The sequence below is a fragment of the Balaenoptera ricei genome, chromosome 6 (assembly GCF_028023285.1).
Source record: "Balaenoptera ricei isolate mBalRic1 chromosome 6, mBalRic1.hap2, whole genome shotgun sequence".
NCBI lineage: Eukaryota > Metazoa > Chordata > Mammalia > Artiodactyla > Balaenopteridae > Balaenoptera > Balaenoptera ricei.
Genome location: NC_082644.1, coordinates 89260548 through 89288405, shown reverse-complemented (window position 1 = coordinate 89288405; position 27858 = coordinate 89260548). Strand labels below are relative to the sequence as shown.

At 47.0% G+C, this 27858-nt stretch overlaps 1 protein-coding gene and 1 pseudogene across 1 annotated transcript; both read left to right on the top strand.

The window, feature by feature from the left end:
* The first annotated feature begins 496 nt into the window (after window positions 1-496).
* On the top strand, window positions 497-26656 carry TRIM14 (tripartite motif containing 14). Its single transcript, XM_059925138.1, is given in 9 exon segments — window positions 497-597; window positions 600-773; window positions 3366-3433; window positions 3435-3459; window positions 9811-10054; window positions 14025-14177; window positions 17744-17836; window positions 20635-21263; window positions 25403-26656. Coding segments are annotated over 8 exon segments (1335 nt in total). The 5' UTR covers window positions 497-555; the 3' UTR covers window positions 21171-21263; window positions 25403-26656.
* Window positions 15924-16384, top strand: LOC132367590 (small ribosomal subunit protein eS1-like; annotated as a pseudogene).
* Window positions 26657-27858: the final 1202 nt, after the last annotated feature.

Here is a 27858-nt window from a genome sequence, read left to right as displayed (position 1 = left end):
ATGCCTGTACCAACTTACATTCCGTGGATGCTGAGACTTTAGCGTGGGTGCAGGTGGAGTTTCCAGAATGTTTCTCACAATTGCGGGAATCGTTATTTCTCTTGGGGATAGGGCAAGAGAGAATTAAGGGAAAATGAAAAGCTAGGTAATGCACAGCATCCCGGAAGGCCACAGCCAACTTTGGTCCCATCCACAGGGCTGCAGTTTTCTGACCATGACTGGACGAGCGTCACTCAGCGGGGAAGCCCACCTCCTTGCAGTTAGTTAGCCCATTCGAAGTGAGCCCCCATTTGCGCTGTGGCCGCCTCTGGGCTAGACACAGAGCCGGGAGACCAGGCCTGAGCATTCACTGCCCGGGCAGATGGGCGGGAGAGCACCGTGCTGTCCGCAGGGTGATGATGCTGCGGCTGCGCCCTGGCCTGCCGGGGGCGCCCTGCCATGTATCTGTCTTTCCCTGCCGGAAGTGGGACGGCCCTGAGCGCCCCGCCCCACCGCCCAGGTTTCGATTTCCCTGCCGGCCCCTCTCTGCGCGGCGTCCCCCAAACTTGGGGGTGAATGGCGGGCGCGGCGGCGCCAAGTGGGACGCCTGGGGGGGCCTGGGCCCAGCGGAGCCCGAAGACGCGCGCGGCTGGCGCAGCCCGGAGCACGGCGACCGCGTGGCTGAGCTCTTCGGTCGCCGCTGCCGCCGCTGCGTGTGCGCGCTTTGCCGGGTGCTGGGCTCGCACCGCGGCCACCCGGTTGGTCTGGCGCTGGAGGAGGCGGCGCGCGTGCAGGTGGGGACGCGGGGGCGGGAGCCCGGGAGCAACGGGCGGGGAGGGGCGTACTGGGTCCCACTGACAGTTCCCGGTTGGGACCAGGACCCCCAAGGCGGTCCAGAGACCATCTAGGAGGCCGACCTGTTGTTGTTCAGAAAAAGAAACTGAAGCCCAAGGAAAGGCAAGGCCATCATTTAAGCATAAGAAGAGGTGGGTTTGGGAGTGAGAACTTGGGCGCCCCGGCCGGCACCGGATATCCCGGACCTCATGCACCAAGGCAGGTCCACCACACTGCCTTTGGGCCGGAAGAAATTCTGCCTTTTAACAAAGACGAAAAAATCCCTCCCGCTTCGAAAACATCTGTGTTTCCGGAAAGCCACACAAACACCTCCTCTGGTTTTCCCTCCTGGAATTCAGAGAGGGACTGCGGACCGCCTGATCGCCCTGGGAGCGGACACAAAGGCCCTCTGCCTACGCCGTTCTGCCCCTCCCCCTCCATACCCGCTCCATTCCACGCTCATAACAGCCTGGTGAGAGCTAGGCCAGACGCTTCGTGGACAAGGAGAGGAGGGTTCTGGAGGCCGAGGAGGGCCTTGAACCCAGGACTGCCTCCCACGGGCCCTTTCTCACCTTGGAGCTCTCACCCATGCTTATTCCTAATAGTGAAAGGGCGCTCTGGACTCTTGTCCCAACCTTGTGGCCAACTTGTCCAGTGACTCTAGTCAGACCCCTCCAACCTCTCTGGGCTAGGCAGGCCCTCCCGTCACAGACAGATGTTGATTCTACCACTTCCACCTTAAAGAAGTCGACTGTGGTTAATCCAGCCCCACAATGACCTATCCCCTGCACAGCATGACTTAACACCATCATGGTGACAACCTTGGAGCTCCACTGTGAGAATGGGCCACGTGGGGGCCAATCTAGCAGGTGGAGTCCAGGATTCAAGGCTTGCCTCTGCCTCCAAGATCTTCTTCTTATCTATAAAATGGTTATAATAATAATTTTGTTCCTCAAAATGCTGTTTTCAAAGTTAACAAGGCTGCTTTCAGAGATATAGCTTTTAATAGGCAGGTCTACCCACCTACCCCTTTTGCATCCACACACCCACCCACTCACCTGTCTGTTCATGCATCATCCATCCGCCCATTCATTAGACATCCATTCAACTCATACCTGGTGCCATGAGTCAAGGAATAGACCAATTCTTCCCTGACCTGGAGGAGTTCCTTTGCTAGTGGGGGAAGAACAGTGACAACACAGTATGATAAGTACTGTAATTGGAGAGTCTGAGGCAGTGGTCAGTGGGAGCCAAAGAGAGGACAATGTGAACCAGGTACAGGAAGCCCAGCAAGACTTCCTGGAGGAGGAGCCATTGGAACTGGCGGTGAAAAATAAGTGGGGTTTCACCAGGTACCTAGACTGGAGAAGCACCCTGTGACTGGAGGTTTCAAGCACCAGGAAGCTGGGTTATCCTTGGCTGATAGGCAGGAGCTGGACTTGAAGGCTTAGAAATCACAGTGGGGTATGGATGTACTCCTGGAAGTTGAGGCTATGGCTCATACTTGGGTTACTATTGTGTTCCCAGCCCCCCCACTCACTCCCAGCCCCCCAGCTAGAATAAAACTGTGCACACCGTAGCAAATGCTTGTTGGATATTAAAATAACGATACAAGCTACGTCTGTTGAGCACTTACTGTGTTCCAAGCACTATACCGAGCACTTTGTGTACTTCTTATTCTTTACAACAACTCTGTAGGGGTGTCCCCTTTTGTGTAGCTGAGGAAACCGAGGTTTAGAAAGGTGAGGTCACTTGCCCAGGTCATGTGGAAGGAGAGCTGGGACTCAGACCTAGGAGGTCCCATCTGACTCTGGGGCTTAGGCTCATGACTTGCTCCAGCTCTCCACTTGAATTTGGCAGCCCCTGGTAATTCTGTTCAATTCAGCAAACACTTCTGGGTCACCCCCGGTCCCTATGGGGGAGCGGGAGCCAAGGATGGAGCAGACCTGCCCTCAGGAAGCTCCCAGTTGGTCCAGCAGCTGAGTGTAAGGTGAGCCATAAGAAGGTAAGATGGAGGTAAGGCCTTTGGAGAAATGGCAGTTGCAAAAAGCAGAGATAAGGAAGGGAGCCATCTTAGGTGGGAGAGGGGACCTCTTACACATGCAGGTCCTCTGAACCCCAACCCAGGCCAGAGGACCACAGACCAAGCCTGGATGCAAGTTCCATGAGGGCAGCTCCAAGAACAGGCCCCAGCACATTATAGGTACTTAGTATTCACTCTAGAAGTGAAGGCTCTTCCCCTGACCCCAAGCTGCTTCCCTAAAGTCCTATTTGAGGGCCTGGAAAAGCAGGTCACAAGCAGGACTATCCTAGAAAAAAAGGGGGCACCTCGAGGTTTGGAGAATACCTCATGTGGGCCTCTGAGGATCAGAGTGGCCCTAGTTCCAGCTCATCTTCCAATTTGCCTCATGACTTTGGGCAAGTCAGCTCACCTTCTGAGTCTCAGCTCAGCTGAAAAAAAATACAGGAGTGAGAGGACATGACCCCTGGGGTGACTTGTTATCTCAAAAGTGACAACATTAAGACTTCTCTCCTAACGCTTTCACATACAGAAACTCACCCAAGAATGTTTAAAGAATTTGACAACCAAGAAGCAGCAGCAAGTTGGCAACATAACCCAGACAAGATGCTGCTGAGAAGCTCAAGGCAAGTGGGGGATTCTTCCTTATTCTAGATGAGATGTCCACCTTTGCCCTTGGACACACAGTTCTCCCCAATATGGAGCCAAGGGAAAATGAAAACTAGCCTCAAAGGGGCAGGTCAGGTTTGGTGAGGCCTGGGGCTTCTGTAATTTAGGGGGCCCTTTTGGAGAAAAAGAACACAAAATTAGTTGCAAGACCATGAAGGGGCCATGCCAGGGAGGGACCTGGGGCTCCTGTTTCATTAGCTTTGTGGTGAATCTGCCTCTGCCCAGCGCCCTAGCCTTGTCCCATAATGCCTGACAAAATGGAGGAACGGCCTTTTCTCCCGCCATGGCCAAAGCCATTCTCTTGGGCAGATTAGTCCTCCATCCCCTGCACCCCAAACTGCCTTAAGCAAAGCAAAATACAAGGTAAGGAACACACAAATCGCTCTTTAGGTTTCACTATTGAAAGAAAGTAAATAGGTATAAATGTATTCCATAAATATGTACTTTCTTCAGGCTTCTCCTTGCATAACACTGTTTATTTAAGTGGATTCTTTTGTGGGTTTTAAGTGAGAAGCTGGGGCTGACATTATCCCAGCTGCTGTTTTGACTGTGAGAATGGTGTGGCTCTTTAGGAGCGTTTTAGGTGAACTTGGCCAATCGCTTCCCTTCTCAGCCTCAGCTGCCACCGCCTCAAAGTGAGGGCTGGAGTGGGTTGCCCTCCCAGGGCCTGTCTCACTGAGGGCTCTGTGAACCCCAGACTGGCCACCCCAAGTCAGGCAGGGAGATGGGCTCTGACAACCACAGGAGTAGCTGGCACCCAGACCAGGCCACAGAGTTGGCCCCCTGTTTGCCCAGCATCCGTTATCTTTCTGGTGACAGCATGCCCCAGTTTACTGGGGACAGTTGTGGTTTACACCTGTGACCCTGGGTTAATTATTAATCATGTCATGTCTTCAAGAGCAGGACTCTGGGTATAGGCAACTACATCAGTTCAAAAGGATTTGGGAACTGAAAGTTGGCACACCTGAAGGGATGGCAGAGGTGCTTTGGGCTGTTCAGCCAGAAGAACAGAGTCAGGGCACAGTCTCACTGTCTGTAAATCTCTGAGCAGATATGGTTTGGGGGTCCCCGAGGAAAGAGTTAGGATCCGTGTGGAAAATCTAAGGGGGCAGGTTTCAGCTTAATCTAAGGAATGGTTTTCTTTCTTTGAAGCTTTTCCCCAACTTTTAAACTTTATTTTGAAGTAATTACAGATTTATAGGAAGTTGCAAAAGTAGTGCATGACCCTGGATGGATGACAAGATTCCTTGCCCTTCCCCTAGGCCAGTGGGTGGACTTTTACTGGTGCCTAGTTCATGGATGGAGCGGCCCCAGCATGGTGTGGCTCTCATACGCCCCTCCACCTCCACCCCACCCGGGTCCCTCACTCAGCTCCCGCCCATGGTTCTGACGCCAAGTTCCCTCTTTGTTTTTGGCACCCAAGGATTTCCCTTTTTTTGTTGTTGTTTGTTTGATTGTGGGTTGGTTTTTTGGCTTTTGTTTTTTTTTTTCAGCTTGATCACGTAATTTTAAAATTTGCTCATTTTATCAGCATTTCCATGTGTTTGAAGTAGGAAGGGGGATTTCCATGTCAGCTCCTTCTCCCTTTTTGACCACAACTATATGTCATTTTACATATGGGGGGTTTTGTGGTTGTTTGTTTAAGACCCTAACCCTTCCCTATGTCATTAAAAGTTCTTTATCAATGTCAGTATTAGAGGCTGTATATTCCATTATATGGATCGACCATGATTCATGAAGCCATTTTCCTAATGTTGAACATTTAGATCACTTCCAGGCTTTCACTCATGTAAAACAACGCTGCAGTGATATTTGGCACCTTGATTTATTTTCTTTGGGACACGTTCCTAGAAGTGAGTCGCCTGGCTCAATAGGCACAGACGTTTGTAGGGAGTCTGGTGCGTTCTGCTGAACTCTGGCAGGCGTAGTTGTGGCAGAAAGGTCTGGGGCAACCTTGCTTACTCAGAGGCAGTACTAGGGAAAAGGCCATTTGCCTGAAAATTAATCCATAAAACAGCTTGGTAAACAAATTAAAACCAGTAAAGTTCATAAATGTCAAACATCTACTGTTCAGAAGCCAACAACCAGGCCTACCCATCCACGCCTTTCCAGAGAGCAATCAAGAAGGACTTGATTGTGAATCCCCAGCCAACACCCATTAAATGATTTTTCTCTGACATCCTTGTTAATAGGCTGTTTGCTTCCCCATCATGGCTCTTCAGCGGGCTCATACATGCCAGGTGTAGGGAAAATCAGCACTTGCCTGCCGCCCTAACTTTTTACTCAAGCTGGGATGAGTTGACAATATAGCAGAGTGGTTATAGTCTTCTTTCAAATCTTCCAAATTTTCCACAGTGAGCTTTTGATACTTTTGTGAACAACAGCAAAAGAGTATATAAATATATGATATATATATAGATATATATTAGTTCACTTTGAACCAATGTGGCCCAAACCAGACAGTGTACTTCCTTGTTTCCTTTCCAGAATTCTCTCTCTCAGTCTTTTTTTTTTTTTACCATATTGCATAATCAGCCTCATCTTGCCTATACTTGAGTTTTCTATGCTGAGATTTATAACAATGTGTAGTGTCATTAAGCTTATTTTGTATATTCTTCTTTAAAAAGTGGATCTGTAGAAACTGCTTGGAGCCCAGTTGGTTGGGGGAAGATATTTGCTCTCGGTTTCTGTAGGAAGGTCCTCCGTGTACATATGTTGCCTCCAAAATGTGTGGATAAATCAAGCGTTTAGAACACATTCTCTTTCCTTCGTTTAGTCATTCAACAAAGATATATTTCTGTCCAGGCTCACTGACTCATAGAAACCATGTTGTGAGTGTGGACTAATTCCCAAGCTAGCCCAAAGCCAATTTAATCAATATGAGGCTCTAAATTCAGAGCCTCACCACTGCCTAGAACATTGCACGGGAAACACAAGACTTTGGGAGCCCATCCCGTAGATCCTGCCAAACCACACGTTCCTGCCCCACTAAGGAGAGAACCTGGCACACAGAGGAGCCTGCCCACCCCCATGCCTGCCTGGGTACCAAGGATCTTTCTGCTGTGTGGGCTGTACAGACATTTGGGCTGAGGAAAGAAGCCGGCCTGATTTTTTTGTTGTTATGATTTTATTTTTTAATTGTACTAGTAATACATGAATGCATCTCAGTTTTTAAAATTTAAATAGTTTATTAGAATACAGTGTACAGCTATGGAAAGTACAGAGTGAGAGTCCCTCTTGACCATCTCCCCAATCCCACACCTCTTCCCAAACATGACCAAACTAACAGACATTTTATTTTTTAAAAATTTTGATTAATTTATTTATTTTGGCTGTGTTGGGTCTTCTTGCTCCATGCGGGCTTTCTCTAGTTGCGGTGAGCGGGGGCTACTCTTCGTTGCGGTGCGCGGGCTTCTCATTGCGGTGGCTTCTCTTGTTGCAGAGCACGGGCTCTAGGCGCGTGGGCTTCAGTAGTTGTGGCATGTGGGCTCAGTAGTTGTGGCTCACGGGATTCAGAGCACAGGCTCAGTAGTTGTGGCGCACAGGCTTAGATGCTCCACGGCATGTGGGATCTTCCCGGACCAGGGCTCGAACCCATGTCCCCTGAACTGACAGGCGGATTCTTTTTTTTGACAGGCGGATTCTTATCCACTGTGCCACCAGGGAAGTCCCCAGACATTTTAAATGCACTTGCAAACATGCAGATGCATATATACATGTACACTTTTAATTTTGTTATCTTTTACATAAATGGGATCATCCTATATGTATTATTCTGCAACTTGCCCTTTTTCACACAGTGTCTTGAAGAGCTTTCCACGACAGGACATATAGGTCCACTGCATTCTTTGGGTGTGTGTGTGTGGCAAAATACACATAACATAAAAGTTACATTTTAACCATTTTTAAGCGTATAATTCAGTGGCATTAATTACATTCACAGTGTTGTACAACCATCAGCACTCTTTCCAAAAGTTTTTCATTACCCTAAATATAAACTCTGTAATCATTAAGCAATTACTTCCCATTCCCCTCCCACCAGCTCCTGGTAACCTCTAATCTACTTCCTGTCTCTATGAATTTGCCTACTCTAGATATTTCATATAAGTGGAATCATACAATATTTGTCCTTCTCTGTCTGGCTTATTTAATTTAGCATCATGTCTTCAAGGTTCATCCATATTATAGCATGTGTCAGAACACTGCATTCGTTTTAATCACTGAATATTATTATTTCATTGTATGAATGCAGCATAGTTTGTACAATGAACATATATATATACTTCCCATGTTGACAATTTTGTCCAACTTTTCTCTATCTCCAACAATGCTATAGTGAGCTTCTTGGTACACAAATCTTTGTGCACATGTGAAAACATTTTCTAGGATCAATTCCTGCAAGAGGAGCTGCTGCATCAAAGGATTTAAGCATTTTAAATTTTGATTTTATCATATCACCCTCTAAAAATGCAATACTAATGGACACTACCGCCTGCAGTGTATGTAAGTGCCTATTCCACACACCCTTATGGACTCTTGGTATTATCCATCAGTTAGCATTCTTCCAGTCTGATGGCCAATATATATATATATATATATATATATATATATATATTTTTTTTTTTTTTTTTTTTTTTTTCTGATTATGCTGCTCACTTCCTTGATTGTTTGGGACGCTGAGGCACCTCTTCATACGTCTATTGGCATTTGCATATCTCTGGTCCATTTTTAAATTGAATGATTTCTTTTTTCACTATATGTTATGGATAGTAAGCCTGTGTAGTTTGTTACTTGTCATGTGGCTTTGTTTACAGTGCCTTACCTCTCGGGAAGAGTTTCTTTTTTTATGTAGTCCAACCTGTCATGACTCTGAGTTTTGGGTTCCTCTTACAGAGGTCTTCCCTTCTCAAATTTTTAAAAATAAAATTGTTTTGTATTTTATTCTAGTAGGTTTATTATTTTTTTAATGTATAGTGCTTTGATCTATTTAGAATTGTTTGTTTGTTTAGCTTTTATCGTGGAAAACCTCAAGCATACATACGTGTTTTGAAGCAAATCGCAGACATACCATTTCATCTGTAAAACTCTGAGCATATTACCTCTATAAGATAAGTACTCATTTTTTAAAGTATATAACCATAGTATCATCATCACACCTATAAAAATTAACAGTGGTTCCTTAATATTATCAAATATCCAACCAGTAGTCACATTCCCAATTGTCTTATAAACGTCACATTTTATTTGTTTATTTGAATTAGGAGTGAAATAAAGTTTTCAAAATGCGATGGGTTGATATATTTTTTTAAGTTGATGGTTAACATGCTCCTCTGTCCTCTATGTGTCTTCTAAATTGTATCTTTAAGTTAGATCTAGAGGCTTAATCAGATTCACATTCACATTTTTCACAAGAGTACTTCATAGGTGGGGTTCTGTCTGAATTTATTTTTGTATACAGAATAAGATAAGGATCTAACTTAGTTTTTTTTAAAATACATGATTAATTGCATGCTGTACCAATACCATTTGTTGAATTATATATATAATTATATTAATTATATATATGTATATACATACTTTTCTAAGCTATTCTTTGCTCTTGATCTTTTTGTCTATGCCTAAGCCACATAGTTTTAAACCCTGTACCTTTACAGTTTGTTCTGATATCTAATAAGGCAGCTCATCGTTCATTGATGGTTTTTTTTGGCCATGCCACACAGCTTGCAGGATCTTAGTTCTCCGACCAGGAATCAAACCAGTGCCCTCAGCAGTGAAAGCCTGGCGTCCTAACCATGGGACCGCCAGGGAATTCCCCTTCATTGATCCTTTAAAAGAAATTTTTGGCTTTTCCTGTGCTTATTCTCCCCCATGGTAATTTAACATTCGGTTAATCTGTATGTTAAGTCTTTGATTGGGATTGCATCCAATTTATAGACTAATTTGGAGACAAATGACATCTTTATAGTATTCAATCTTCCCAGCCAGGGATATGGTTTTTCTTCCATGCATTCAGATTATTTTATGTCTTTCAGTACAATTTTATGCTTTTCTTTATCTAGGCCCTTACAGTTTTTGTTAGGTCTAGTTTTAAATATTTTGCTATTTTTTTCCTACTGTTTTAAGGATGATCTTTATTTCTCCATTCATTTTCCAATTGGTTATAGCTGGTACTTAGGAAAGCTTTTTATAAGTGCTGAACACATTTTTTAGAAGTTATAATAATTTTTTTCATGTTGATAATTTTGGACTTCCTGGTTGGCAATCATATCATCTGCATCTGGTTTTGTATTGTTCGGGTTTTTCTTTAGGCTCATGCAGAGTCAAGTAAAACCTGGCTGACAAGGAAATTTACTGAACTCAGATTACTACTTGATGAAGAGGAAGCTCTGACCAAGAAATTCATTGAGAAAAACACGCAGCTTGCCCTGCAGGCGTACGGGGAGCAAATCGAGTCTTGTGGGGAGCAAATCGATGTCATGAACAATCTCTCCACCAGGGTCTGGAATATCAGCCAGGAACCCAGTCCTGTACAGCTGCTGCAAGTAATGCTGGGTTTCTGCCCTCACAGCGGCCATCAGCCACCACATTTCATCTTGGTTAATGTGGCACTGAACACAGTATTCACACACTGAGTAAATACACAGAGAACTGCCTTGTCAGCAGGTAGACTGATTACATTGTTAGGAAGATAATATACATCTTGGACTAATTAAATGACACGAACAGCCACCATTTTTGAGGGCCTCTGTGTTCCAAGCACCTCAGGTATCTTAGCTCTAATATTTACTAGAATTCTGCAAATTGGATATTCTCACCCCATTTTACTAATGAGAAATGGAGGCTCAAGGAGATGAAGGGACTCATCCAAGGTTATACAGCTGGTAGGTGGCAGATCTGGGATCAGGTCTGTCTGACTCTAAAGCCACGAGGCATCACTGCCCAGTCCTCTGCCGGTACAGTCTTAATGGAAACATCACTCCTGGAAAGGCAGGCACCCTTGCAAAAGCTACTAAGCAGACTTCAAGAGTGGAGTCACAGTTTGCTCAAAGGGGAGAGAAGGACGGGACTCCTTGGCCAGTGGGCTCTGTTGGAGGCTATTATCTTGTACTGAAGGAGAATCTAAAAACTAGCCCCTGTAATATTCACTACTACACTTAGTGAAAGCATGTTGTTGAGGGTCGCGTTCCCGTCTTCAGGGAACCATGGGAAAAACTCCTGTCTCGTGTCAGTACTCCTGTGCAGTCACCTGTGCACTTGGATTGCTTTTCTACTCATCTAACTCTTCCTCTTTCTTTCTTTGCCATAGCTTCTGGGAAGCTGAGAGCCAAATATGTTTCAAATAACTGGGATGAGACTTTGTGACATACAGTTTATGCCTCATCTCACTCTGGCTTCCAGCTTACAGTCTTATCTTGGTTTTCTCTTGGCTTCATTTTTCTCACTGTAAAGGAAAATCTTGCAGCATTAGATAACTTTTGTAAGATGCTTTAAAGGTTTGTGGGATGAAGCAAGGTACAACTAAGTAAAGATGGCACTGAGTTGAACCACAGATTAGCATGGGCTCTGGCTGCAAGATAAGACAAATAAGTCGGTACAAAACTAGTCAAGCCAGTCCCTGGAGGCTATTTCCACTCTTGTGCCTTTATGTGGCCTTGGTCAATTCAACCTGTGTCTCATTGTTAAATAACAACCACAACAAAAAAAACCTAACGAAATATTCTGGGTGAGGTGCTCTCCTAGGCACTTTATTTATTTATTTATTTATTTATTTAAAATTTTATTTATTTATTTATGGCTGTGTTGGGTCTTCGTTTCTGTGCGAGGGCTTTCTCTAGTTGCGGCAAGTGAGGGCCACTCTTCATCGCGGTGCGTGGGCCTCTCACTATCGCGGCCTCTCTTGTTGCGGAGCACAGGCTCCAGATGCCCAGGCTCAGTAGTTGTGGCTCACGGGCCTAGTCGCTCCGTGGCATGTGGGATCCTCCCAGACCAGGGCTCGAACCAGGGCTCGAACCCGTGTCCCCTGCATTGGCAGGCAGATTCTCAACCACTGCGCCACCAGGGAAGCCCCTCCTAGGCACTTTAGACCTTGTACTTTAAGAGAGGCAAGATGCATAGAGGGGCACATTTTTTTTCTTTTAAAATAATGGTACATTTTAGGAATATCTAATGCAAAGGGATGCTTCCATGGAGAAGAATGCTATTCTTCCATCATAGATACAGTTTCAGGGCTTTCTCATCTTTTTTTTTAATTCTCTGGTGCCCAAGCTACTGATTTTCATCATTCATCGTTCCTTCCATTTGTTCACTCATTTTTTTCATCAAATATACACTGAGCAACCTGATTGCAACAGGCTTCTGCTTCACATTAGGAGCTCATGGGTGGGGAGACATGCTCAGAAAGTTATTCACAACACAGCACAGCTAAGTGAGCTAGCAAAAGTGTGTCCAAGAATAGTCCAACTCTGTATGGGGAATCAGGGAAGGCTTCCAGGGGGAGGTGACAGTGGAGCTGGTATGGGAGAATAAGGAGGAGCTCACTGGGTATATACAGAGGGAAAAAGCAGGGAGGACATCCCAGGCAGAAAGGAAGCATGTGCGTGTGACAGCTTGGCAGGCTGGAGAACTGCCAGGGTTCAGCCTGACTGGAGGCGGGGCAAGGGTACAAGGGAGGGGGGCGTGTTGGGAGATGTAGGGATGCCAGATTTACTTGATGAAGGGTCTTATATGCCTGGTCATGAAGTTTAGACTTTGTCCTGTAAAGGGAACGGGGGCCAGGGGAGTGTTTTGCAACGAGGAATGACACAGTCAGATTAATGCTTTAGAAAGGTCACTTTAGTGACAGGCTGGAGGATGGACTGGACAGGCAGGAATGGAGCCTGGAAGGAAAGTTGGGAGGAGACCACAGTATCCAGGAGAGAGATGATGGTGGGCTGGACCAGTGAAGGGGCAGTGGGGATGGGGAGAAGCAGGCGAGTTTGATAGATGTGACAGGATTGGTGATTGGGGGAATCCAAGATGGCAGCTGGTTTCTGGCTCGAGAGATGGATGGTTATGTGGCTGTTCCCTGAGTCTGCAAAGGCAAGAAGTAGACGTGCTCAGTTTCATTCATTCATTTATTGCATCATGAACATTTATCGAGAACCTCCTATGTGTCAGGCCCTGTGCTAGATGCTGGAGTTTGGGGTTACCAGGTGGTCGCATTTGTCCCTCATCCCCTTCCCCAGTCCCACCCCACCCATCTGCCCTCTGGGCCACCCTCCTGCCACCCCGGAGCTGCTCCCTGCCCTCCCTGCTAGTGCTCTGACTCCCTGGCCAGCCCTCTGAGTGTGACCTTAGCCCTCTTTCTCCACAAATTACCTTCTTACCACCCAAATGAGGATGGGCTCTAGACCTGCAGCTTCCTAGGTAGACAGGGCTTGGAGACCGTCCCTCAGCCCCTCCCAAGGCCCAGCATCCTTCCTGCCAAGCGCTGGGCCACCTTCCCTCCCTCCTGAGGCATCCACCCGCCCCTCCCATCTTGGGCAGCACCGCCCACCAGCCAGGGCCTGCTCTCCTAAGGCAATCTGCTGTCTTCTAAATCCTTGAGGACAACCCTCCAGAAGGTGCAGACAGGGATCTTAGGTGCAAACAAGAGAATCCACTGTAACTGTTTTAAGCAAGAAAGGAGTTTATGAAAGAGTATTAGGCAGCACATCTGATCTCCAGGAAGGCCAGAAAGTCGTGATGAAGACCAGGCCACAGGAGTGAAGTCAAGGCCATGGCACAGACTTGCTCCAGTGTAGACCCACCCTTCTCCACTGGGCAAGATGTCACAGCTCACACCACTGACCCAGAGCACGCCCCCTGGAACCTCCACTACTGCTGTCCCTGACAGCTACACGCCACTGTCACCAGCCCACCCTGACTTCCGCATCCAAGTCTTGGAGTGGAGATGCCTTGTCACATGCCTACACCATGGGTGCAAAGGGGGCTGGGACAGTTTTCTTGATTCTACTTAGCAAAGCCACACTTAACACAGGAAGGGTATTTAAAAGGTGCTGTGCAGGCAGAAAACAGGACAGGCCCCACTGTGGTGGGCACACCCCCTTGGTCAGCATTCCAGCTGAGCTTCCAGAGTCTTTGGCTTCCCTTTTGGGATATGGTTTCCCGTTCCCCCGCTTTGGACATGCCTCAGGAGTGCCTTCCCCAGGAAAACTGGCCCCTCGCTCTTTTCGTCCCCTGTACCTCAGGCCGACCTCTGTCACAGTGTCTGTAAAGCTTCGGGGGTCCCTTTCGAGGTGGTGAGCAACTTCAGGGCAGGGGCAGTCAGCTTGCCTCCTTCCTCGAGGCGGGGGAGGGGAGGGACTGCCATGGCTGCAGTCCTCGGGGCTCTGCTCCCAGGGGCAGGGCCTGGGCTGGCAGCAGGTGCCACGGCCAGGTGGGGCCAGTGCTCGCTGGCTGGGTTTGTTCCTGGGCACAGTGGTGGAGGCTGGGACGTGGCTCCAAGCCACCCTGAGCCCCACGTGCCCTCGCGCGTGCACAGCCGCTGAGCAGCAGATGCAGCAGCAGATGAGCCTGGGGGAGTCGTGCCACCCCGTGCCCCACTCCTTTGAGCCCGTCAAGAGCTTCTTTAAGGGCCTTGTGGAAGCCATGCAGAGCCCGCTACAGACGCCACTGGACGTCCGCCTTAAGGCGAGTAAGTCACCGTGTGACCAACCTTGGGTCCTTTACTCCCCTAGTGCCCTGTGATTAGAGACAACTGTGAAGATCGCCACCCTAAATCATGTCTCTCCTGCACGGAGGCCCTAGGCTGGGTGGTCAAGGTCTCCTGGGCCTGGGCCCAACCCTCCCTTCCAACCTCACCTCCTACCCATTCGGAGACCAGGTCCTGCTTCTCGCAGCTGCACTGCTCTGCTCCTGCCCCTCAGTTGCTCCCGAGGTTCTGCCACACCTCAGCTTTGCCTGCGCTGGGCTCCCAGCTGGAAGGGCCAACTCCCCCTCCTCTTCCTCTACCTGGTCAGGACCTACAGCTGTGCTCACCTGGGGAGACTTTCCAAGAAACCCCGGGCTCGCTTGCTCTCCCGGCCATCTTCCCCCTCTGCCCTGGACCTGCTCCATCTTCTGCCTGGGGGTGTTTGTGAGCTGGATACATGGACCCCTCCCTTCCTCTCTTAAATGCCTGGAAGGCAAGAACCACTTTGGGTCCAGCTCTGAGGTCACTGCAAGGCCTGACACAAAGCAGGTGCTCAGAAATATCCATTCATTCATCTCTGCTATTAGGATTCATTCAGACCATTTACTGAGCCCCTGTTATGTGCTGGGCACAGTGGGGTACAAAACAAAGCTCCTGCCTTTGTGGTGCTCAGTCTTTTAAGGGGAAGATGGACAACAAATGAATATATGTCAGCGATAAGAAGTGCTTTGAGGGACTCCCTGGTGGCACAGTGGTTAAGAATCCGCCTGCCAATGCAGGGGACATGGGTTCGAGCCCTGGTCCAGGAAGATCCCACATGCCGCGGAGCAACTAAGCCCATGCACCACAACTACTGAGCCTGCGCTCTAGAGCCCGCGAGCCACAACTCCTGAGACCACGTGCCACAACTACTGAAGCCCACGTGCCTACAGCCTGTGCTCCACAACAAGAGAAGCCACTGCACTGAGAAGCCTGTGTACTGCAACGACACTTGCCGCAACCAGAGAAAAGCCCGCGCGCAGCAACGAAGACCCAACGCAGCCAAATAAATAAATAAATAAATTTATTAAAAAAAAAATAATAAAGCTGAGTAAGGAGAATAGAGGGTGACCAGGAGGAAGAGCTATTTTCTATGGGAAGTGGGAAAGGCCTCTTTGAGAAGGGGATGTGTGAGCTGACCTGAAGGAGGGGCTGGAGATCATTGTGGTCACATGCATGGACTCCGGAGCCAGACTGCCCAGGTTCCTATCCCAGGCCCACCACTTCCTAACCCTGCCATCTTGAGCAGGGCACCTAACTTTTCTATGCCTCTGTTTCCATATCCATAAAATGGAGATGATAATATATTCCTGTCTCATAGAGTTGTTGTAAGGGTTAAATGAGTTCTTACATGTAAAGTGCTCAGAATGGCGCTCAGGCATAATAAGCACCATGTGAGCGTTAGCTATTATTGTTGCTGCTGCTGTTATATCTGGGGGAAATGTCTTCTAGGCAGAGGGAAAAGCAAGTGCAAAGGTCCTGAGGCACAAGGTAAGAGTAAGTTTGGCATATTGAAGGAACAGCAAAGGGCAGGTGGGGGGAGTCAACAGGAGTAGATGTGGGCGCAGGAAGGGAAGAAGAGAGAAAGAGATACCAAGGAGACTCCACAGATTTTGACCGGAACAACTAGAAGGAAGTTGTCATATTCTGAGATGGAAAAGAGCATTTAGACTTGGAGGGAATGGCCCTTTTGGCTCTCTGAGCAGCACCATGGTGGTTTGCAAGAGCAAATGCCTGACGAAAGGCAGTTAAAAGGGAGCCAAGAAGAAAATGGTTGATCTGTTTTCTAAGGAAGGTTGGTACGATGTGAAAGCACCAGCTACGTTCCATATAAGAAATATTGGAAAAACCCTAGTCATGAGAACTCTAGGAACCAAAACTGCATTTGATGGCCTCAAGGGTTATCTTTTGGAAGTGAGCCTTGCTGACCTGCAGAATGATGAAGCTGCATTTAGAGAATTAAAGCTAATTCCTGAAGATGTTCAGGGCAAAAACTGCCCAACTTTCGTGGCATGGATCTTATCCATGACAAAATGTGCTCCATGGTCAAAAAATGGCAGACCATGATTGAAGCTCATGTTGATGTCAAGATTACCAATGGTTATTTGCTTCATGTGTTCTGTGTTGGTTTTGCTAAAAAATGCAACAATCAGCATTACCCCGTGTGGTAGACATCTTCATTATCCCCCATTTTACAGATGAGGAAGCTGAGGTTCAGAGAGGTTAACTGACTTGCCCTAGGTCACACAGCTGGTAGGGGTAGAGGCAGAATTCAAACAGACTCTGGTCCCAAGGTCTGTGTTCTGATCCCCTGGAGTCTGCTTCCTCCCAGGCCATCACCCCTCATCCACCACCAGATAAGGCCATCATTCTTACTATCACAGGTAATACTGAGAGGTACTGACTCCCAGGAAGGCCACAAGGAGATGGGGGTCTTGCAGCACCACTGCCCTTCCAGTGTCCCGCCTCACCTCCCTACCTGTGAGTTCCACAGACATTGCAGGCTCAACAGGCTGAAATGGAATCCAGCATCTTACACACCTCAACCCCCAATCCTCTGCTTCTTGACTCCAATCTACTCTTCATTCTCCACTCCCATTAGAGTTAAGCGTTGGTACTTGTGCCACTGCAGTATATCCTGAACCCAGCCCCTTTTCCATCCCTGCTGGCCCGGGTCAGGCTTGAGCCTACCAACAGGGCCTCTGCCTCCACACTCACCCTGCCCCATCCACTCCCCACCAGAGAGAGCTTTGGAGATTCTTCTGCTCATGTCTACACTCCTTCAAACACCTTCCATGGCTCCTCACTTTTTACATGACGCTCCTAGCACCTGTCCTTAATGTCTTTGCTCCTGCTGTATCCTTGGGAAAGCCTCCCATCCTTTTTCTGGGTGTCCAAATCCTCCCCATCCTTTAAGGGCCAGCTGAGGTGCTTCCTCCTCCATGAAGCCTTCGCTGACCCCTCCAGGCCCTGGAGCCCTTTCATGTCTCCTCTTCTATCTGGAGCACTCTCTGCCTTGAGCGGTATAGCTCAAGCAAGCCCATTTCTCACCTCATTTACCTGACTGAGCTGTTGGAGACAGGGACCATGACTTGGGTTTCCCCTGAACTCCCTCTTACCTGGATGAGACCTGAACGTGACCTTCCTAAGGGTTCAGCTTTAATTTCTTGTTTTCGGTCTTTATCCTAGAATTTGCATGTCTGCCATGAAATTGCCCCCTTCCTTGACTGCTGAATACATGGTTGACTCTCAGGATGGTCCTGGAGCCTGCTGTCTCCTCCCCATGTCCAGGCCTCACTCACACTGGCCTGTCATTGCTCAGTTTGCTTTGGATCCTGGAAAGTGTGTTTCTGTATAGATCTGAGCCTTGTCCTGAAGTTTTCCTGTTACTGTGAATTTGCATTTCCTACTTAAATTTGCATGCAATTCTTGGGGAGAGATTATGTGAATCTCCAGTTCTGTAATATTTTTAGTATGTTTTGTGCTGCTTGCATGAACACCAGGCACTCATTTCTCACAATTCGTTACAGACGAGAACTGCCAGCTCTCGGGCTCCTCCAGCGCCCAGCCGGGTTCCCTGTTGAAAACAAGCCCCTCACCAGAGCGATCACTCTTCTTAAAACGTAAGACCCCAGGAGCGGAGAGAGGGTGAAGAGGGTGCGGGGTGTACTGGTGGGAGGGAGGGTCACTGAAGTAGAGGCCCCGCTTTTTCCCTAAGAGGCCCGACTTCGGTTTTCTTAACCCTTATTATCAGTTTTTTAAAAACCACAGAAATAATACACGTTCACTGTAGAAAAATTAGAAAACAAAGAAAAGCAAAGTTTTTTAAAAGAAAATCACTCATAAATCACTGAAGAGCTTCGGAAATTTTTCTGCTCACATACCCAAGCAGACACGTAGTAGTAGATCACTACTATTATTTGCCCTTTTAACTTTCTTTGGCATATCTATATACATACTGTGATAAATATTTAATATATATATTTTTTACAAACATGGTGTCATACTCTATATCCTGTTTTGTAATCTGTGTTTTCATTTACTGATATATTATGAACATCTTTGTTCCCTTAAAAAATTATACAGGTAATGCGTGCTTCTTGTAGAGAATTAGAAATTACAGATACGAAAAGAAAACAATTGCCTGGCCCAGAGTTAAATGATGTTAATTTTTGGCATATATTCTTTCAGACATTTTAAAAGTATATATGTCTACAGATTTTAAAAAATGGGATCATATTACAGATATTCTTTTGTAATTTTATTTATTTATTTATTTATTTATTTATTTATTTATGGCTCCACCACGAGGCTTGCAGGATCTTAATTCCCCAGTCAGGGATCGAACCCCGGCCCCCAGCAGTGGAAGTGCGGAATCCTAACCACTGGACCGCCAGGGAATTGCCTTCTTTTGTAATTTTAAAAATTTAATAGTATAGATTGAACAATTTTCTATTTTAATAAACACACATATTATGGTTATTTTTAAAGGATACATGGTATTCCATTGAATATGCCATGTTTAAATCAATCTCATATCGTATTGTTGGACATTTAGGCTGCTTTACATTTTCATTTCTATAAACAGTGCTGCAGTAAACATCCATTCTTGTACCTCTTTGTTGAATTAATGAATAAGTGACTGAATATACCTTAGCTAATTTTTGTATTTTTTTTAGGAGTAATTTCTCAAAATGGAATTACTAGGCATGCATTTTTTTAAACTAAACTTTAACAAATATAAAATACATAAAGAAAAGTGTACAAATCAAAGGGCTGTAGCTCAATGATTTTTCAAAAGTAAACACATTCAATAACTTCCTTCAGACCATGAAATGGAAACTTCCAGCTCCTCAGAATCCTTCCTCATGCCAGTTCACTATCCCGAAGGGTAACTACTCTCCTGACTTCTAACAGTAAAGATTACTTTTGCCTGTCTTTGACCTTTATATAATGAGATCACTCAGACTACTCTTTTGTGTCTTGCTTCGGCAGAACAACGTGACATTTGTGAGATTTACCCATATGATTGTGTGTAGCAGTAGTTTATTGATTTTCACTGTGGTGTAGTATTCCATTGTATGAATGTAGCACACTTAATATTATTGATGGACATTTTGGATTGTTTCAGCTTTTGCCTATAATGAATAATGTTGCTTTGAATATACCTGTACATGTCTTTTGATGCACCTATGAATGCATTTCTGTTGGGTATTTACCTAGGAATGGGAGAAAAGGATGCCCAGTGTAAACACTTCTATGCAACATTGTTCTAGATGTCCTAGAGAGTGCCTTGAGGCAAAAAAAAAAAAAAAAATGTAAGCTATAAGGATGGGAAAAGGGAAAAAAAGATCATTATTCAAAGATGACATGATTATTTACAGAAAATCCAAAATAATCTATAAATAGTTACCAAATGAATTTAGAACAGCTGCTGGATGTAATGTCAGCATACAAAAATCAACTGTATTTCTATGTATTGGCAATAAACAATTAGAAAATGAAATTTTGAAAACAGTATTTTCAGTAACACTTTTAAAAAGCTAGGAATAAATCTAACAAAAGATGTACAAAACCTCTCTACAGAAAACTCCAAAATATTACCGAGAAAACTATCCGGCAGTATCTACTAAAGCTAAACATCCACATGCCCTAAGACCTAGATTTTTCTCTAACTTCATGTCTACAGATGTGTATAATGCAACAAGAACTGTTATTGGAAGTTTAAATCACCACCACCTTTCTGGAGGACAGTTTGGCAATATTTACCAAAGGCCTTAAAATCACAATCATCCCCGTTGACCCAGCAATTCTTCTTCTAGGAATATATCCTAAATAAATAATCAGATACATAAAGATGTGTTCATATTAGTGTTTCCAAAACCTTTTTAAAAAGCGTATTTTTTAAGGCAGGGGGAGGGGATAGGTTAAATTATAATTCATCTATACATCAAAATCTTAAGGTTGCCATTAAAACGCTCTTATAAGAGAATATTATTTGATGTGGTAAAATGTTCATAAATACATCAATAAATTTAAAAAGCAGATTACCCAAGAGCCTGCATAGTATGACACCAACGTTAAGAAAAAAACTATAAAGGGGCAAGTAAAGAAAAAAATTGGAAGCATATACACCCAAGTGTTAACAGTGATAGGATTATTTTTTATTAAATTTTTAGAAATTGGCAACAAATTCCATGGTACAAAATTCAAACCGTACAACGGGTGTGCACTAAAATGTTCTCTCCTGCCCGTGCTCCCCAGCCACCGCCCCACTTGTGATTTCCGTGTTTCCCTGCATTCTACCCTGATCACTTGCGGGACAGCGGGTACCAAGCAGGGTCGGTTTCCCGGGGGCGGGGCAGGGCAGCGGCACTGGCCCCGCCCATAGGGCGTGGCCAGGTGTCCCCGCCCTCCGCAGACGCGCGCACGCCCACGCTGGAGCTAGACGCGCTACACGCGCGCCTGCGCCTCTCGGCAGACCGCCAGAAGGTGCGTTGCGGCCACCTCGGCGGGCTGGGGCTTAAGGCCGCACTGCATTTCGACGCGCTGTGGCAGGTGCTGGGCCGCGACTGCTTCGACGCCGGCAGCCACTACTGGGAAGTGGACGTGCAGGAGGCGGGCGTCGGCTGGTGGGTGGGCGCGGCCTACGGCTCCCTGCGGCGCCGCGGGGCCTCGGCCGCCGCCCGCTTGGGCTGCAACCGCCAGTCCTGGTCCCTCGAACTATATGACCTCGAGTACTGGGCCTTCCACGACGGCCAGCGCAGCCGTCTGCGGCCCCGCGACGACCCCGACCGGCTCGGGGTTTTCCTGGACTAAGAGGTCGGCGTCTTCACCTTTTACGACGTGACGGGCGGCATGACCCACCAGCACACCTTCCGTGCCGCCTTCCAGGAGCTGCTCTACCCGGCCCTGCGGCTCTGGGAAGGGGCCATCAGCATCTCCCGACTGCCCTAGGGCCCGACACCTGAGTGGCCGCCCTAGGCTCTCCGCGGCTCTGGTCTCACCCGATCCAGACGATCCAGACGTGGCTGGTCTTCTGCCGCCTCTGTAAGCATTCCCATCGAATCCCCTACCAGTCATGCCCTGTGCTTTGAACAGTTCCTCTCCTAGGTAGGCTAGTTTCAAACGGGCCCTAAACACAGGTCCTCTGCTGCTGCTCTCTCATCCAAACTCCCCACCGCCACCAGGGCCCTTCTACTACACTGCTTTTAGTCCAGGTTCCTGAAAGGACACACCCACAGGTGAGCCCTAAGCATTCTCACCATGTCAGAATACATGATCCTCAGCCTCAGAACATTCTCCCTCATACAGCACTCAGAACCGCCTGGCACATAGTAGGCGCACGGTAAATATGTGACTGAATAAGAGTCGCTAAGACTCTTCTGTCCCTTAATGTCCCTTGGATCTGCTTCCTCCTCTCCACTCTCCTTCAGCTTGTCCATGTCACTCCCTTAAGAGCAGCTGCAAGAGCTTCTTAACACCTCCTGGCCTGAACCCTTTCCCATGCTCATCCTCCACCCTACAGCTAGAGTAATCTGCGTGAAATCTCACTTAACCTCTTAGAACTATCAAAAGGTTCCCAAGGACTATGGGGGGGGGGTGTGTGGGAGCACTTTACCTTAGCAGTCAAGGCTTTCCTAGTCTGCCCCAAACTACATATCCTCATCTAGCTCCTACTGCTCTTGTCAGAGACCCTCCAATCAGAACTGTGTGTCACATAGTTCCACCTCTATACCCTTGCCTTTGCCATTTCCCATATAAACACATTTATACAGGAAAGCCCCTTCTTTTTGCCTGTCTGTTTTCCCCAGGCTTAACTGCCCCCAGGAAGTCTCCCCAAGCTACAAGAATCTCTCCCTATCAGATCCACAGTCTGGGACCTGTCTTTCCAATTAGATTGGAAGATTCCTAAGGGCAGCCATGTCCTACACCTTAACCCACCCTGAAAAGTTCAGAAAGTTCCTTCCCTCCAAGGCAGCGAGTGAATGACCACTAGCTGGCTGCTATTGAATCAGAACAGCTGAGCTGGGAGGGTCTCACAGATCACTCAGCCTGACCCCATTGTACATTTGGGGAGAATAAGGTCCTGAAAGATAGTTGCCTAAAGTCACCCACGGTGATTAAGGGCTCGGCCACCTCCCAGCCCTCAAGCATGTGTCTCACTTGCCCCCTGGCCCAGCCCTTCAGGCCCAGCTTTCAACCTGGAAGATTTTACTGCTTATTCATTTCTTAGGGGATGTTGGGAAGAAATCAGCAGGTGACTGTTGCTAAGCAACCACAGGCAGTTTTCCCAATGTCTTGGAATCAAAAGGAGAGGAACTAACTATGAGTGGGGTTTGGGCAGCTCAGGCATCCCTATGCTCCTCAGATCCAAAATGTTGCCAGGGAAACCCAGAGAGCCCCTGCTTTCCAGAAGGTAATGACAGAAATAGAGAAAGCCAAATCATCAGGGCCTCCCAGGGAGATCAGCCCCTCTAGTAGGGAGGGAAAGGCCTCTTTCCAGGGTCTGTGCCTCAGTTCTGAAGGTTCAGCATCCTGTCTGTCAAATTCCTTATATGGTTTTGAAGTGGTACTATGTAAAAGTATCTTCTTAGGTGCTTGGCAGGAAGGTAGTGGTAGGGTGAGGAAAACGCAAAGCTGAATCTCCCTCAGGGTTTAAACAGACTCTCAGTGCGTTAATTGGTTTGAACCATATAAAACTGCCAATTATCAATAGTTTTTTTTAACCTAAAAACGGTACTTTCATATGGGGCAATGTAATGTAAGTAGAATACAAGGCAGAAGGAACCTCAAAAGTGGCTTTAGTCCTAACCAAATCATTTAAAACTCTAGCTTGGATAGATGTCTTCAGCACTATGCTCCAGGAATGCTGAGAAGAGGGAAATTAATTCTACTGGGGATGGCCCAGAGCTGAATTCTGACAGGCAGAGGGCATTCCTGACAGAGGAAGATGCATGCACTTGACCCCATATCTCTGTTCATCCCTGCAAACCAAGATTTATTCCCAGACCCACGGCCGCAGGGTCCAAGTAAAAATACTTGCTATTTTGTCAGGTACTGTTCTAATGCTTTACAGCTATTAACTCATTTGATCTTTACATCACCCCTAGGAAGTAGAAAGTTATCCCAGTTGTACACATGGCAAAATTGAGACACAGAATGAGTATCTTGCCCAACGTCACACAGCTAATGGTGGAACTGGGGTCTGTACTCATCCACCATGTCCAGGTGAATGCAGCCGGTCTCTAGCCAGTGCCTACTCGCTCTGGCCCCTCTCTTTTTTTTTTAACATCTTTATTGGAGTATAATTGCTTTACAATGGTGTGTTAGTTTCTGCTTTATAACAAAGTAAATCAGTTATACATATACATATGTTCCCATATCTCTTCCCTCTTGCGTCTCCCTCCCTCGACCCTCCCTATCCCACCCCCCTAGGTGGTCACAAGGCAGAGCTGATCTCCCTGTGCTATGCGGCTGCTTCCCACTAGCTATCTCTTTTACGTTTGGTAGTGTATATATGTCCATGCCACTCTCTCACTTTGTCCCAGCTTACCCTTCCCCCTCCCCATATCCTCAAGTCCATTCTCTAGTAGGTCTGTCTTTATTCCCGTCTTACCCCTAGGTTCTTCATGACCTTTTTTTTTTTTTCTTAGATTCCATATATATGTGTTAGCATACAGTATTTGTTTTCCTCTTTCTGACTTACTTCACTCTGTATGACAGACTCTAGGTCCATCCACCTCACTACAAATAACTCAATTTCGTTTCTTTTTATGGCTGAGTAATATTCCATTGTATCTATGTACCACATCTTCTTTATCCATTCATCTGTTGATGGACACTTAGGTTGCTTCCATGTCCTGGCTATTGTAAATAGAGCTGCAGTGAACATTTTGGTACATGACTCTTTGAATTATGGTTTTCTCAGGGTATATGCCCAGTAGTGGGATTGCTGGGTCGTATGGTAATTCTATTTTTAGTTTTTTAAGGAACCTCCATACTGTTCTCCATAATGGTTGTATCAATTTGCATTCCCACCAACAGTGCAAGAGTGTTCCCTTTTCTCCACACCCTCTCCAGCATTTATTGTTTCTAGATTTTTTGATGATGGCCATTCTGACCGGTGTGAGATGATATCTCATTGTAGTTTTGATTTGCATTTCTCTAATGATTAACGATGTTGAACATTCTTTCATGTGTTTGTTGGCAATCTGTATATCTTCTTTGGAGATGGCCCCTCTCTTATTAGGCCTGTGATGCTTTGCTTTTGCCCGGTTACTCTGTGGGACTTAAGTCTACCTTTGGATTACCTTCCATGGGCTCTGAGATGAGGTCTTACACCCAGAGGGAGATTTGAGAGTTTGGGATTCATGTAGCAGAGTCAGAGCTGGACTATAAAGGACAAAAACTGCAGTTTTGGTCCACAATCAATTGTGACCTCAAGCTAGTCACTGTACTCCTTGGCGTGTCATCTGTAAAATGGGGTTAATGACCCTACCTGCAAGTGCTGTGAGGCTCAAATGAGCCCAGAGGATATGAACTTGCCTTAAAAACTGTACAGTACTGTACCATGCCAGGACCTATCAGCATCCCCAGTGGAGTTCCTGTTGTGCCTGACACGGTGCTGAGACAGCCGATACTCCTAGCTGCCATCTGGCAGTAGCAGGAGCCTCCGTGAATATTCAGCACAGGACTGAGCTTCCTTGGGGTCCATGTCTGTAATGGTACTGATCACTTATTCTCTTTCAGACTTGAATTTATAGAAATTTCCTTATTGATAAGAGCAAATTGCTTGCAGATGTGGTTTTAATAAAATATGAATACCGTCCCTTTTAACCGTGTTCTTCATTGGAAGTTTGTGTTGCTTCAAGTACACGACACCCAGGCCTGGACGGGGCCTTGCTCATTTCCCACCCCCTCCACAACTTTCTTGCTCTAGTCAGCTGGTCCTTGATGGAATATCTCTAGTAATGGGGGGAGTTCACTATTTCTGAAGGTAATTCCTGTTAGAACTTCTTACTTATGTGGCAACAAATTCTGCCTCCCAGCTGTCCCTATCCAAGATAATATTATGTAACTTTGGGCAACTTTTGATCAACATTGAAGCCATTTGTGGTCACTTACTAATTTTTAGAGATTTCAGGGACCCTTTCTTGTCTACTGCATGATATCTTCTGTTTCTGCAGTTCGTCTTTGCCAGGGAGAAGGGGACAGTGATGATAGCCTGGTGGAGACACAGCCTAGCAGAGGGCACACAGAGGTGGCCCAGCGCAGCCAGGGCATGGTGGGCAGGCGTCCATACCATGAGGAGAGGACAGGCTGCCCAAGAAGCCAAGCTGCATACGAGGTGGGACGGTAAGCATAAGCGGGGGGGGAGGCCCAAGGTTGCGTCCGCCGTGTCCTGCTCTGAAGCCTTCCATGGCTTCCCATTGCCTGTTGAACACAGTCCAAAGTCAGCAGGCTTTTAAGCCCTTGCTTCCTTCCTGACAACCTTCCAAATCCCTTCCTTCCTCTCCATGTGGCCATTCCCTGCCCAACTTTCATCTGGACATACAGGGTACTTCCCATGCCCCAGATCCCACAATTCCTCCCTCAGTCACTTCTCAACATGCACGGTTGAACTAAAGTGCCACCTCCTCCAGGAGAGCTTCCCTGGCCAACGCCTCCTCTCCCATCCCCACTCCCATAGCTCTCATGACTCTTGGAAAACATTTCAGCAATTCACACATGCAGGGCACTATTTGTGGAGGTACCTGCACCCAATAGGCTGTGAATTCTCCGACAGGGACCGTCTGCTGCCTCACTGTGGGCCCAGCACTGGATCTCCTTCCTGGCAGGTGCTCAGGGACGTACGAATACGCCAGAGCTGTGCCCAGAGATCCATCCTCCTGCTCTCAGGGCCTGGCACAGCATGAGGTGGCCAGCTGCTCCTGGCTGCAGGCAGCCCCATACTTTACCTACACACGTCATTCACAGGCTATGATTTTCTCTATGTGCACTGATGGGAAGCGGGTTCTAGACGATGGCCCTTCTTCACAGTTCTCTCCAACACATTACCCAATCCTCTACCCAAAAGGCAGAGTTAGGCCCTGTGCCCTCAGTGGCTCTTCCAGGTGTGATCCTCACTGGCTTCTGCCTTCTGGGGGAATCTAGCTGAGGTCTACAGAGCAGCCTGGGCCCTTCTCACATTCCAGTCTGACAGGACCTGGAAGCAACTGATGGGTTCCCTGCTAGAAACCGCCTGCCGTACATTCTCAGCCAGAGCCCCGGCTAGGCTCTTCCCTCCTTTCCTTTCAGACCCACCTCCTCTTCCCAGGCCCTGGAACACATCCGTCTACTACCATACTAAGTCTCTTCTTGTTAGGAGGTCTCAGATATTTAATGTCATCTCTGCTCTTGTAGGAAAAAAAAAAAAGGCTATGGAATCAGAAATTTTGATTGTCTGCTCATGACTGTTTATAGGGAGAAGTGAAAGGGAGTAAACAGCAGCCAGAAATGGATGCTGTCACACTCCAGCTCCTAGCACGTCAATTTTATGGATTCTCGTGAGTATGACCCCGGATTCCCACCCCACCCCACCCTCACATATAAATGCGAGTCTCCTTCCAGAAACTGTTTTGGGATCCCCAGGAGAGGGAGGCCCTATCCTCACAAGTAAAGAAACTTCAAAGGGCAATTTACGCATTCAAAAAGAAACTCCAAGATACACTTTGAATCAAGAGGAATTAAAGTAACCAGGTCAAATAAATGTGAACAAAGATTAAGAATTTGAAAGGACATTTGAAAATAATCATTAATCTCAGTATTGGTTCAAAAGAACAAAGAGGAATATGATATGGAATCTCTGTGAAGGGTTCATGCTGCAGTTCAAGGAAGTCCAACAGTGAGGATCTTTTGTTAGCTGGGTTTGTAATTTCACGACGGATCATGGAAGGGCTGATTTCAGCATCGCCAGCATACTTACAAGTCACCACAAGCTGCATATACACCAAGCCCCACACTCCCCAGCTCCCTCACGTGCCCCACTGCACGTGTCACCTTCTGACGTACTGTGGTTTACTTTACTGTGCTCCTGGTTTATGGAGCATCTGTCCCCATCTGAACGGAAGTCCCATAAGGAAGGGATTCACTGCTGTATCCTCAGGCCTCAAAGCAGGGCCTGGCACATAGTAGGCCCTCCGTATTTGTTTAAAGAAGGAATAAATGCCATTTCCCTCTTTGCTCAGAGCTATGAGTGCTTTGGCATCCTCTGCCTGCAAAACACTTTGGCCAACCCCTTCTCTAATGCCTAGTGATGGCTATACAGCTAACTAGACTCAACCCCAGGGCGGGCAGGGGTTAAGGAGAGAGAGATGGAAGGAAGACATATTTGGGGTCATTAGGGTTGGTTTTGCAGGCAGGAAGAAGGAAGGCTGAAAGGAGAGGGCCCATACAGCCAGCACTCCTCTGCACCCTCACTGCCACTGGGCAGTGATGAGATGCTTCTGAGCCCACCGCCCCTTCTGGGCCAGCCAGCCCGAGGCAGAGGCCGCCCATATTTGCTCTCTGTATCCCTCCAACGGGCTTGACCCAGTGCCTGGCCCCTAAATGTCTGCTGTCTGGGTGGGGAGTGGATGAAAGCCAGATCCCCGGAGACCACCAC